Source organism: Balaenoptera borealis, assembly GCF_965194805.1.
Source record: "Balaenoptera borealis genome assembly, chromosome: 12".
Taxonomy (NCBI): domain Eukaryota; kingdom Metazoa; phylum Chordata; class Mammalia; order Artiodactyla; family Balaenopteridae; genus Balaenoptera; species Balaenoptera borealis.
Window position 1 is genome coordinate 25,247,826 of NC_138869.1, and position 14,037 is coordinate 25,261,862.

General features: G+C 37.9%; 1 protein-coding gene across 4 annotated transcripts in view; it reads left to right on the plus strand.

The window, feature by feature from the left end:
• The window catches only part of FRMD4B (FERM domain containing 4B), a 347,769-nt gene that overhangs the window by 305,350 nt on the left and 28,382 nt on the right, over nt 1-14,037 (plus strand). For all 4 annotated transcript variants that reach the window (XM_082346172.1, XM_082346169.1, XM_082346170.1 and 1 more), the window contains 2 exons: nt 975-1,032; nt 2,488-2,574. In XM_082346172.1, the coding sequence (XP_082202298.1) occupies nt 975-1,032; nt 2,488-2,574 (145 nt within the window). The remainder of the gene's footprint in view (nt 1-974; nt 1,033-2,487; nt 2,575-14,037) is intronic.

Sequence of the window (14,037 nt, forward strand, 5' to 3'; positions counted from 1 at the left end):
AGTTGTGACTCACGGGCTCTAGAGCACAGGCTCAGTAGTTGTAGCAACGGGCTTAGTTGCTCCGTGGCATGTGGGATCTTCCCGGACCGGGGCTCGAACCCTTGTCCCCTGCATTGGCAGACGGATTCTTAACCACTGCGCCACCAGGGAAGTCCCCCTAACTTTTTATATTCACTAACGTGTAGACCTTTTACTTTAAAAAGTTATCACATTATTGATTACAAGGTCCAGAGCCATTGATCTCCAAATGTTATTAAAGAGTCCACTTGTACCATACAGGAACCTCAATTTTTTGTGGGCAGAGAGGAAATCTTACACAATTTAGTCTACTCCATAAAGTCTTAAAGGTATACAGTAAATACTTGTTGAATTGAAAATAACAAGAGGTACATCATCACTTTAATTGTTTTGAGGGGGTGCATATTTTTAAAAATCAGGTTAGCATATAATGAAATTCACTGTTTTAAAAAATATATTTCTAAGAGGTTTGACTTAAAAGTTAAGTATAAATTTCTAAAAGTGTACCACCATCAGTAATAAAAACCACCATGTTTTTATTATAGCATGTTTGCTTAATTTACAGCAAGCAGAAAATAAGCTTTATTTTTTATTTATTATGAGCATGACCCAAAATTTGTTCTCATGACTTGCATCATTAGGTGCTAGTTTAAAAATACTTGCAGTTTGGGTTTATAATAAAGTACAATATGTTTCTAAGCCATAGAAATTTTAATATGCAGAAAATAACATTTCCTATAGCTTTTTGAAATTGAATTTTTGTTAACAACCTCCCAACATTTGGATAAAGTAAAATATATTACTCCCTGGAGTGGTTTATTCTATTTCTACTTTAGTCAAAGACAAGGTTATAATGAGGAAAGTAGATACAAATTGTGTTTCTTTAGATCACTTTTCCCAAAAGGGCCCTCCAACTAATTTAATAAGAGGTTATAATATATATTCATTTTCCATAGGTATATGAAAATAGTAGAAGCTCTACCGACCTATGGAGTCCATTATTATGCAGTAAAGGTAAATACTTTTATATGACAGAGTTTTCATCATGCCTGTGTTATTTTATGAGAGTTAGTGAACAACACCAACTTTCTAAAATCACATAAATCAATATGCATATATATGTAAATTATCTCTAGAAATTTCAGCATTTAGAATAGGATTGATTTTCTTAAAAAAACAAAAGCCTGATTATATCTTGTCATTTTTAGCAAATCATAAAACACATTATTTTTGCAAAATACTAGCTGTGTTCAAATGTGTTCCTGAAGCCTCTATTAGCCCTAAAATATTCAGATCATTCTCTTTTGGCACACCTAATCTTTTAGCTACTTTTGCTGATTTTTCTCTTTTCCAATTGTGCACCTTTCTAATGCTACTAGATGTTCATTTGATAGTGCCTTTGTATGAGAATCATTGAAGAATCATCCAGTATCATTTCAGCAGCTTCATAAAATCCTCAAGTTTTTACAGGATTTGCAGTACCCATTTTCAATTGGTATGTTTTATATTTGTGTAGTACTCTTTCAGTTGTTTATACACAGGGAGAGATTGACTAAGAAATATTTTGAGATGATAGAGGGTAAAGCATATTGTTAAGAAGAGAGTCTTGTTTGAAAGAGGAATAATTTTATACTTGATCAATCTTGAGTGACTTTTCAAGTTCTGACAGTGTTTGCAATTCAAAATGGTGGGGAATTGGATAATACCTGTATAATGAGGACACCTTGTACTAAAAATATGTACCAATTCCACTTTAATTTCTACTGATTCTTAATTTGTTTGCATATGGGTATATGTTTAAGCCCAAGTTTTTCTTTCCCTATGTCAGTATATATCCCTTTCTTTGGCAAGACCTAAAAGATAAATTTATGAAAAAAAATGTATTCCTCCCCTCCCCATAGGTACCTCAAAGTCATTATTCAAGCATCTCGTCTTTGAATCATGTAATTCACCCAAAGAATTTTTTAGTATTCCCATGTTCATTTGTTCAGTATATTATAAACATTAGGATTTCGAACCACTTTTCTCATCATTGTAATTCTTTGGAAACTTCTCTGACCTTTATATAGCTGGTTACTAATCAAGAGAACAGCTTTTTTTCTTTTTCTTTCTCTTCTTCTTTTTTTTTTTTTTCCCCCAGTGGTTAACTGGCTTTGTACTCTGGATTAATTCCTGGTTGAATTACTTACATTTTATTTCTTCGCTCCAACTGTTTAATCCTAACAATAATGCTACTTTCGTTTTGATGGTGTTAATAGTATTGGTGGGTTTTGACTTATAGATCTTATTTGAAGAAACTCTAAGAAAGCATTTTAATAACAAGTTAGGATTTTAAATAGTGTTCTGTTTACCAAGACAAAATTATTTTGACTTGTTGATACTTGTTAAAGGATGAAATTGGTAGATATTACTTCATCTCTAGAAGACTAAACAATTAGGTCTTGGTTCTCATGGTTTTCCATCTTCTAGGATAAACAAGGACTTCCTTGGTGGCTTGGAATCAGCTATAAAGGAATTGGCCAGTATGATTTGCAAGATAAGGTGAAACCTCGAAAAGTAAGTGTGAATCATTTCAGACACTTATGAGAACATTGAGCTGTTCTAGAGCTAGAAACATCACTTTAAGGGGCAACAAGCAATCTTGGGTAAAGAACTTTTGATTAGTGAAGTCCTAGGTTTAGAGAAGACTCAAGTTAAATGTAAAATACTTTTTATAATTCATTCATGCACCGTTTATACAGCAATTCCATGTCTGATCATTTATTCTAAGGAAGTAAAATTACACACAAAGATTTAACTACAAGGATGTTGATCACAACGTAGTTTACAAGTACATACAATTAGGTTTCTATTTTAAGTTAGTATGAACATGATGATGTCATTTGTTTAACGAATTTTACATATATAAAAATACATACATGCATCCACACACATATGCATACATATACATATGTACATTGGATGGATAAACAAATGGGTGAATTGTAAAGACATAAGCCAAAATTTTTGGTGCTAGTTACCTCTCAGTGATACAGTTATAAGTAACCTTCTTTCTATTACTGCTGCTAGTTTTGCTTATCTTTGTTTCACAATTTTCCACATTTAACATGTCTACTTTTTGTAGAGGAAAATAAGTTACGTGCTATTTATTAAAGGGTCACACTATCAGGTTTGGATTTTCCAGAGCTAATAAGTTACATTCTTGGCAATTTGATTATGAGGTTGTTCCTCTTGACCAAGCACGAGTGTACAATACTTTTTTGCCTATATAAGAAGTGATGAGTTCGTGTAGATATCCATCTAGCTGCTCTGGCCTACTCAGTATTATAATGACATAAAGGGTTACCCATGCTGGTAGGGTTTGCCACGCTCCCTGTCCTCTGCTGCCATCCCTGGGAATCACAGCTGTGAAACAATGACCTATAATAACAGACCGTGGTCAGGCTGCCTGCGCTATCACACCCCGACATCACAGCCTTAAATAGCTCTTATCACTTCCATCTGTCTCTTGCTTTAATTTGTACTAGAAAAACAGCCATATTTTTCATAAAGTCAGGCCCTGGTCATAATACCACAAGCTCTTCATCTTCTAAGTGTCCTTTTAGCTTCAATCAGTACTTACAATCTTCCTTTGAGTTTAGAGAATAAATAAGCTACCCTTTTCTTCCCATTTTATGGTTGTGAAACTGGCACAGAAAACATGAAAGGGTGTTGCCCAGGACAAACCACAGCCCCTTTTTTTTTTTTTTTTTTAAACATCTTTATTGGAGTATAATTGCTTTACAATGGTGTGTTAGTTTCTGCTTTATAACAAAGTGAATCAGTTGTACATATACATATGTTCCCATATCTCTTCCCTCTTGCATCTCCCTCCCTCCCACCCTCCCCATCCCACCCCTCTAGGTGGTCACAAAGCACCGAGCTGATCTCCCTGTGCTATGCGGCTGCTTCCCACTAGCTATCTATTTTACATTTGATAGTGTATATATGTCCATGCCACTCTCTCACCCTGTCACATCTCACCCCTCCCCCTCCCCATATCCTCAAGTCCATTCTCTAGTAGGTCTGTGTCTTTATTCCCTTCTTGCCACTAGGTTCTTCATGGCCTTTTTTTTTTCCCTTAGATTCCATATATATGTGTTAGCATACTGTATTTGTTTTTCTCTTTCTGACTTACTTCACTCTGTATGACAGACTCTAACTCCATCCACCTCATTACAAATACCTCCATTTCATTTCTTTTTATGGCTGAGTAATATTCCATTGTATATATGTGCCACATCTTCTTTATCCATTCATCCGATGATGGACACTTAGGTTGCTTCCATGTCCTGGCTATTGTAAATAGAGCTGCAATGAACATTTTGGTACATGACTCTTTTTGAACTATGCCACAGCCCCTTTTGAATGCCCATCCAGCTCTCCTGGATCAGACTAGCTGGGTGCTGTGGCTTCTTATTGGGAATTATCAGTAAAAATAGGAAAGCATTATTTTTAACAAAAGATCCGTCTGTGTGAGGCATGTTAAGTAAGCATTTGTGTAATCATACAATTAGAACTTGATCTCTATAATTTTGGCCCAGTGACCCAGATCAGTTGAAGTAAGGAATACTTGATTTCCAGGAGGAATATGAGTAATATTGGTTGTATTTGAAAACTTGTTTCTAAGACCAAATTTCTAATAATGTTAAGAAATGATATGGGCATACAGTTTTTCTTTACAGTTATCTATTTTAATGTTTTTACCAAAAGTTTTAAATAGTCACTGTAAAAGAAACCAACAACAACAAAAAAGTACACACTACAGAAACATCAATTGGGGGCAGGAAGTTCTTCAGCAATCCCCATCCCTCCCCTGTGATAATCACTGTCAAGAGAATGATACTGGTTTGTTTGTTTGTTTATGAATTTTATTTTGTTTTATTTATTATTTTATTTTTTAATTGAAGTAGAGTTGATTTACAATATTGTGTTATTTCTGCTGTACAGCAAAGTGATTCAGTTATATATATACATAAATTCTTTTTCATATCCTACTCCATTACGGTTTATCACAGGATATTGAATATAGTTCCCCATGCTATACAGTAAGATCTTGTTGTCTATCCGTTCTATACAGAATAGTTTGCATCTGCTAATCCCAAACTCCCACTCCATCCCTCCCCCACCCCCACCCTTGGCAACCGCAAGTCTGTTCTCTACGTCTGTGAATCTGTTTCTGTTTTGTAGATAGGTTCGTTTGTGTCATATTTTAGATGCCACATATAAGTGATATCATATGGTATTTGTCTTTCTCTTTCTGACTTACTTCACTTAGTATCATAATCTCTAGTTGCATCCATGTTGCTACAAATGGCATTATTTCATTCTTTTTTATGGCTGAGTAGCATTCCATTGTATATATGTACCACATCTTCTTTATCCATTCATCTGTCATGGACATTTAGGTTGTTTCCATGTCTTGGCTGTTGTGAATAGTGCTGCTGTGAACATGGAGGTGCATGTATCTTTTTGCATTGTAGTTTTGTCTGGATATATGCCCAGGAGTGGGATTGCTCTATCATATGGTAATTCTATTTTTAGTTTTCTGAGGAACCTCCATACTGTTTTCCATAGTGGCTGTTGATACTGGTTCATTTAGACTTTGTCAGCGTGTATACTAAGCTTTTACAGAGAGAAAGAAATCTTACTATGTATACTATTCCATACTATGTCACATTTCTCCAAATCACTTCTAAAACAGATGTCTTTTTACTCTTCTTAAAGCTGACTGGTATTCCATGGTGTTGAAATACATAATTTATTTAACCAGTTCTCTCTTGATGAACATTTGGGTTGTTTCCATTGTGGGAAGAGTGAGTTGTAGCATAATGAATTTCAGCCAAGGCAAATAACTAGCCCCTATTATCTATTTTGTAAGATCATGTTTTCTTAAGGTAGACCTCATCCATGTTAACATTTTTTTTTTTTTTGGTAATTTATTTCTTCCCTGAATTTTACTTTAAGAAATAACATTTCTTTGGTTTTTCTGAATCTTGCATGTAAAATATAACTTAAATCGACTCATAAGTAATTTCTTAGCTGATGTGGCTTGAGAAAATTGAGATTCTCACAGACTCTAAATGCATCTACTAAAAACAACCAGGCTTTCTTCCAAAATAATGGTGAATCAGAATCTGCACAGTAAATATTGCTGTTAATTTCCTGTCAGTTGCTCATGACGCACAGGCCTTTCTTTACATTCACAGTTTCATAGAAATTGGTAAATATTGTTTGACACTGATCATAATCAGGTTTGCTTGTTCATTTCAGAGTCTAGACAATGATCAGAAGCCACTTCCTTTTTGCAATTTGCAAGAGTTTTCCTATTTCATTTTCAAGACATGCCATTCAGTTCGAAAGGGACCATAAACAGCCCATCTGGTGTCATCACTGTCTTGCTTTCTCTTTCTTGGTTATTTTAGCAGGTGTCCACTTTGTACCACTGTTTGCTTTCTCCTTGCTTCTTCTGTTAAACCTGACAGTGGATTTTGCTTCCGTATCTTTATTTTTTCCTGTCTAGACAACTTAAGAGTTTCATTGGCAGGAGGATGTTCTAAAGTCCCCTTCTTGGCTTAGTTGCACAAATAAGGGTCGTGAACACTGACATATAAAAGGAGGATCACGCTTCAGCTGTTTGCGTGGACCTGTGCTCCAGCAAGTTACCAATGGCCGGGCAGGAATGAAGGTCATATTGCCAAACTGGAATGAAACAAAGGCTGGAATGGGAGGCTGCGTAGATAGATGCTCAGCCTCCTGAATCACATGCCTGCTGCATTATAATTACATGACTTAAAAACAGGCCAGAAGGAGGAAGAATTACCCATGATAAGATGTCAAAAGTCTGTTTTGAAAAAGGGTTGGTCTGAGGTCCACAGGCTGAGGCCTCTATCCTTTCCACATAATGTCTGTCAGTTATAGGGTCTGAATATTGGAGACTGTGTTTGTTTTACCTCCCAAAACACCCAGCAAAGGCTCTTCATGTGTACTGTCTATAAGGCTTTTGCCAGTCAGGGGGGTCGATTTGTTTGCAGCGCACGTAGTATAATGCAACAGGGCAAGGGTTTGGGAAGCAATCCAAAGACTGTCTCTGATGTCATTTGCTGTGTGACCTTGGACATGTTGCTTAACCTCTCTTTAAGCTTTTAGTTTTCTCATCTGTACAATGGTAATGCCACCAACTACTAGGGTGGTTGTAAGAATTAATGAGATTATATTTAGTGTTGTGCCTGATACACAGTCATAACTCCATAACTGGTAATTACTCATTTGTAGTGAGGGAGAGAGACAATAAAGAAGGGTATGAGAAATATTCTTGGATCACTGGTTAAGGAAGGACCCAACATTGCTACAAACCCAGAGCCCTAGTGTACCACATAAGAGTCCACACTCACATTTACTATTTTCAGAGACTGGTAAGCATTCTGCCCCTCCCAATTCATTAACCACAATGCCCTAAGGTATGATGCAAATTAAGAGAAATTTTTTAACTTCTGAGTTACAATCCACAAAAAATACGGTATTAAAAAATCAGGTCATAAGCAGTTTTTCTTTTAAATCCTTCCTTTGTGCATGAAATGTGTCATTGCAAACTCTTAGGGAATGTGAAACATACCAGAACTCAACTTCAAATCGTAGGATGTTCAAACTTAAAAACGATGAAGCTTTATTTAAAAAAGAAAAATTCAAACACGTGCCTTCTAGGTTTTTATTGTTCATTCAGTATTTCAAGGAAAAATGTCTGTTCTTCACAAAGAAGTAGACAATGGGTCCGTGGCTAAGTATTAGTATATGTCATGACTGATTTCTACCCCTCTAGCAAGTTATTTCCCTGGGGAAAACCAGAACCTGTCAGAGGTGGGAGGGAAAAAAATGACATGCTAGTCAAGGTGTCATAGGTAGACCATAGTAGGATAAAATGATTTTCAAGATTAGTATCTTTCTGCATTATAAGACTAAGAAAGTCTTGTGATACATGTCATTACCCCAGGGCATTTCAGGGTGGGGAAAAATCAGTTAACTGATTTTTTTAAATTAATTGGAATTCCCAATTGCCTAGAGCAGACTAATTAAGTAACCAGCACAAAAGTCTTCCTGTTTCCTTGTCATAAAAGTACAGGGTTCATTTCATTTAAACTCAGTGACTTGCTTATTTTTCTAAGCACGGCCATCTTGATCATTTCTAAACCCACCTTGCTTCCTCCACCACTACCCCATCACCATGGACCTCGATTAGGATGCTGCTTCTAATGCTGCTTAAATTCTAGGTGAGGTTAACTACAGGAGAGAGAAGAGAATGTGTGCCGTCCAGTTGTATTATACTTTCCACATCAATACAAAATGAAGTATGATGGGCAGGGAGAAAAAGAATTACAGAATGTCACCCGGAGACCAGTCCATCCGGTCTATGCTTTGTGAAGTATATAATTAAGCTCCAGCCACACCAGGAATCAATTTGATTGTTAAAGCCTTCTACAGAGTCAGTGGGAGGAGAACTCCAACCCTATAGGGTGGATTTGAAATAAGAACCAGTCTGGCACTCCACGTACTGGTTGGCTGACCTGGAGCTGTCACTCAGCCTTTTGGGTCTTTATTTTCTCAACTATCAAAATGAAAGAATTCTGTCTATCTACCTCACAGATCATTATGTGGACCCAATGAGTTAGCGAATTCTTTCACTGACTATATATTTTTCCTTTCTTGTTTTAAATTTATTTATTTTTTATTGAAGTATAGTTGATTTACAATGTTGTGTTACTGTCATGTTTACAGCAAAGTGATTCAGTTACACATATATATATATATATTTTTTTTCAGATTCTTTTCCCTTATAGGTTATTACAAAATATTGAGTACAGTTCTCTGTGCTATCCAGTAGGTCCTTGTTGGTTATCTATTTTATATATAGTAGCGTGTATATGTTAATCCCAAACTCCTACTAATTTATCCCTCCCCCTGCCCCTTTCCCATAGACATAGAAAACAAACTTATGGTTAATTATTTTTCCCTTTACACCATACTCTAATTTATAGAAAGTTTACTGGGCAGCATAGGCATTTGTCTTTTCCTCCTGTAGTTAATCACTATTAGAATTTGAAGCAGTTCTTCTAAAACAGGGAACTCTCAGAGAATTGGATGGGCATTGGTAAGTCTCCATTTTCATCTCACAACCGGTAGGCAGATGGAAAGAAGCCAAGGCAAGCAGCCTTATTCATAAAATCACCAAGTTTAGGAACTCCCGTGGTGGTCCAGTGGTTAAGAATCCGCCTTCCAATGCAGGGGATGCAGGTTCAATTCCTGGTTGGGGAACTAAGATCCCACATGCCTCGGGGCAACTAAGCCCACACGCCACAACTAGAGATCCCGTTCACCACAACAAAAGATCCCACGTGCCACAACGAAAGATCCCGCTTGCCGCAACTAAGACCCAACACAGCCAAATAAATAAATAAATAAAATATTTTTTTAAAAAAGGTTTAAAGAAAAAATCACCAAGTCTAACTGCAAAGGAGGCTGGGCAGTGTATACTCTAGGTGGGTGTTCATGGACAAAGCCATCACTCAAGGTGTTTTGTTAGAAGGAAAAATAGATCCTGAGGGTGATAAGTAGTTCCTGTCACTCGGTGTTTGTTTCCTTGGAAGTCTTCCAGGGGTGATGGTTAATGAGAAACAAACAAGTGAGCAGAGAATGAAGACATAATTATAAATTTTGAATAGTCTCTGATGGAAACAAATGAGACGGAGGGACAAAAATGGGATGGGTAGGGATGTTTCAGGTGTTCAGAAAAGGCCTCTCTGAGAAAGGTGACATTTAAGCTGAGACCTGAAGTGTGAGAAGGAGCCAGGCTTAAAACAAAGAATGAGTTGGCATGTTCATGTCAGAGAACAGTGTATGCTGATGGGAGGGAGGTGGGCACATTATAAAAACTGAGAGACCCCTACAGCTAGAGCTTAAAGAGTGAGTGTGTTCCCTGTAGAAACTGAAGGTGATGGTTGAAAAAGAGGAAAGGGCTGCTGGACAGGCAAACCCATTAGATTTCATTATCTCATCTGTTACTCTGTGTTTCTAGGCATTTACCAAATGGCTGAATTGCTGGCACATACAGAAAAATGAAAGATAGCTCTCTAATAGGATTGACCAGTCCAAATGCAGAGAAAGCCAGTTAGTACATAAAGCATGGTGAAAATTTTTTCTATCACGGGGCATAAACAGTAAAGTTTTCTTCATTCTGTACTTATAACCAAAGATCGGTTTGGTTTTAATTCATTCATCCTTCAGGAGCAAATCTCTTAGCAAAGTGCAATGTACTCTGATATTTTTCCAAAAAAAAAATAATGAGCCCGTTCTGTCTGCAAGGGCCCTATAGTACTTTATATAGTTTTTTAAAGATTTATTTATTATTTATTTATTTAACTTATTTTTGGCTTCGTTGGGTCTTAGTTGCAGCACGCAGGGTCTTCGTTGAGGCGTGCGGGATCTTTCATCGTGGCACATGGGCTTCTCTGTAGTTGTGGCGTGCAGATTTTCTCTTCTCTAGTTGTGGCGCCCGGGCTCCAGAGCACGTGGGCTCTGTAGTTTGCGGCACACGGGCTCTAGCTGAGGCGCGCCAGCTCAGTAGTTGTGGCCCGCGGGCTTAGTTGCCCCGCGGCATGTGGGATCTTAGTTCCCCGACCAGGGATCGAACCCGAGTCCCCTGCATTGGAAGGTGGTTAACCACTGAACCACTGGGGAAGTCCCCTACTTTATTTCTTTATCTCGTTTAAGGAAAAAGCCCAGTCCCGGTCATCAGGGACCTGACAACCCATCTGGAAAGACAAAATCATATTCAAAATTAGAGATTTTTATTGAAAATATTTAATAAGCAGACTAGGTACCAACCTGTGAGGAGGGATGCCAGCTGTAAACATCCAGAAGGGCCATGCAGGTGTCTCTGAGCGACAGGTCAGCCCTGGTTATACCATATACGTGCAGTGAGCGCTCTATTGCAAGTACTAACAGAAGTCATTAGATCAGCTCTGAGAGGTTAGAGATTTGGCCACAGAGGGAATTTATATGAGGTGACATCCTCTTAGATGGTCAGATTTTTATATCCTGCATTTTCTGATACCCAGGACATCTTTGTCTAAACGTTTCCAAAAATACTCAGAATGTTTCACTCCTTGCGTTTAAGACCTGATGTTTTATGTGTGAAGGGTTATCACATCACATCTGAAAAAGTAATTTTCTCTACCTGAGAGTGTACCATTTGGTGTGTTCCCGGGCATTGAGAACATGGCCTCTTGTAGTCTGATCAGTTGTTCTAAGTCCTTCTGGGAGGGAACATTTGCATTTAGAAAACAATCCAGACATCTATTTGTTCCTAAAGACATACCTAGTTGAGAAAAAGAGAAATCCAAAATTCATTATTTTGTAGCAAAAATTTTATCTTCTTCATCAACACACTTCACCCACCAAAGCATAGTTATGTTGCCAGAAATTATCCTCTGAGTCAGGTGTTCTCATTCTCTGCGCTATTGATGTTTTGGGCCAGATCATTTTGTCCTGAGCATGGTCTGATATTCAGCAGCATCTCTGGCCTCTAACCACAAGATGCTAGTAGCAGCCTCCCCTCCAGTGGGATAAACCAGAAATGTCTCCAGACATGGCCAAATGTTCTGGGAGTTGTGGGTGAGGGTGGGAAGTGAAGAGAAATCATCATTGGTGGAGAACCACTAGTCTAAGTCAAACATGAGAGACTCAAGAGTTCTTTTCTGCAAATGGCTGTCGTAATTGCTGCCGTTTTCTTCCTATGAGGTTGAACTGGGAATTACTCTTTTTTTCTTTCTTTTTTGGTTAACATAACAATCTCCATAGAATACTCTTCCCAAGTAAGAAAGGCAGGATAGTGTGCTCTGGTAACTGGGGAATTTGGAGCCATGGTTGTGCTTGGGTGTGAATCCCAGATCTGCCCCTATTTAACTTTGGGACCTTGGCCAATTAAACCTCTCTGAGCCTCAGTTTTCTCTTCTGTGAAATGGGGCTAAATGTAGTACCTCCCCATAAGGTTGTTGGGAAGACTCATTCTCAGTCACATAAATATTTGGTCGAAAGATGGCTAGCTGGATAGAAGGTAGGTCAATTTGGCTTTCTCAAAGCTCATCATCCTGCAAAATTCTAATTTTTTGGTACTCCAGGAGGCAAAACAGATCTGCTAGCTGGCTTGTGAGTACTAACAGTATACTCATCAAGTGTAACTTTTTTAAAATGAAAAAAGAATAAATCAATAATACAGTGATCTTGTTTTGCTTCAAGTTACAGCAGGGGAATCACCCTATGTGAGTAATTATTTGATATACAGTCATACACCACGCTGCTACTATCCCAAATTTAGTCATTTCCAAGTGAATTTGCAGTTAAATGATTAACCTGTATTATAAGTGCTATTACAAAAAAACCCAAGACTCTGATGATGTCTTTCCTGTCATTGCCTAGTGTTAAACCTTTGGGTGCTGTCTACTTTCAATCCATCAAGATTCAAAGAGACAGTGCATCCTTTCTGTCCAAGACTTTTCCTTGTCTTTCACTACCCCAAAGGTCCCCCTTGCTGGTAGTGGGTCACACTCCTCAGCATTTTTGTACATGCTAGGGCATGTCTCTTCTTTTCTGGGTACTCCAGTCAGGAGGGAGCTTGCTAGCTTGCTGCCATTGCATCTCCCTGTGGGCGTGCCTTTGACCCATTCTCACGTATCTCCTCTATGACCTCTGTGATACAGGAACAGTGAACAGATTTCCTACCTAGAGGGTGTATCAGGAAACCACCAATGAAATCAACAGAGATACAGCAGTTTTTACAGAGGCTGAAGCTCATAGAATTGGAAATCTGAGGGACACGGAAGTGTCAACAGAATAACTTGGCTGTTTCTCATCAGTGGAAAGACAGATGTGGGATCCAGACAGCAGTTTCTAGTTTTCTTTCTGCTGTTAAGTGGCTCTCCTCCATCTTCAGAAGAGATGATAAAATAAGGGAATTGGACTGAGGGTCCTTCCTAACAGATGCAGCTAGCTTTATCGCTTACTAAATGTTGATTCTGAGCCAGGCAGTGTGCTAAGTGCTTCATAAACATAATCTCACTAAACCCTTCCAACAACCCTCTGAGGCAGGCGTTGTTGGTCCCATTTTACAGATGAGGAAACTGAGACTCAAGAAAGTTAAGCAGCTTGCCAAATAAAGCGCATGTGGTGAAATCAGCATGTAAACCAAGGCAGTCTGATGTGGTCCAGTTGGTTCAGGTAAGCATCACAAGGAAGGGGACCTGGCTATTATCTGCCAGCAAGAACAGGACCTCACGCATAGAAGGTGGACAAGAAATATTTGTTAATTGAAGAGGAATGTGTAAAGGACTCCAAGAGCTACTTAAGTATGTGACTCCCGGTTTCCTGAAAGTCCCCTCTGCTTTTCCTTATAGTCTTTTTTCCTAAAGTTTGACAGTGGCCTCAGATGTTTAGGAACCAGTGTGATTGTAGCATAGGAAGGAGAAAGAGGTGATTTCTTCCAGTTCTTTAAGGCTGTAATAGTGGGTGGCTATCAGTAACTAAATACTGAGGTTTATTTAGTTTTCAACAAAATGGCTTAAATATTCAACCCATGCATCTCATTAAATAAAGTGTAATAACGCGTGGCAAATTATTCTAAAACCGTCAACTTCCTTTACATCTAAGGATAAAGGGAATAGATTCTGACTACGGCATTTTACACACGTTCACTTTTAAAATAAGATTTGATTCAGCTTTGGTTTTCTGTGTCAGTTATTAAATTTTTGACACTTTCTTTTTTTAAGACAAGGTGATCTGTGACCTAAGGAAACATTCTCTTCCTGTTGTAGTTTTTTTGATTATCTCTTTGTTACTATCATTGTTCACATTGCTCCTCTTTGACTTTTTTTGGTTTATCTCTTTGTTTATTTATTCTGTAATCTCAAAGTTAATCCCAGCTCTTATTTC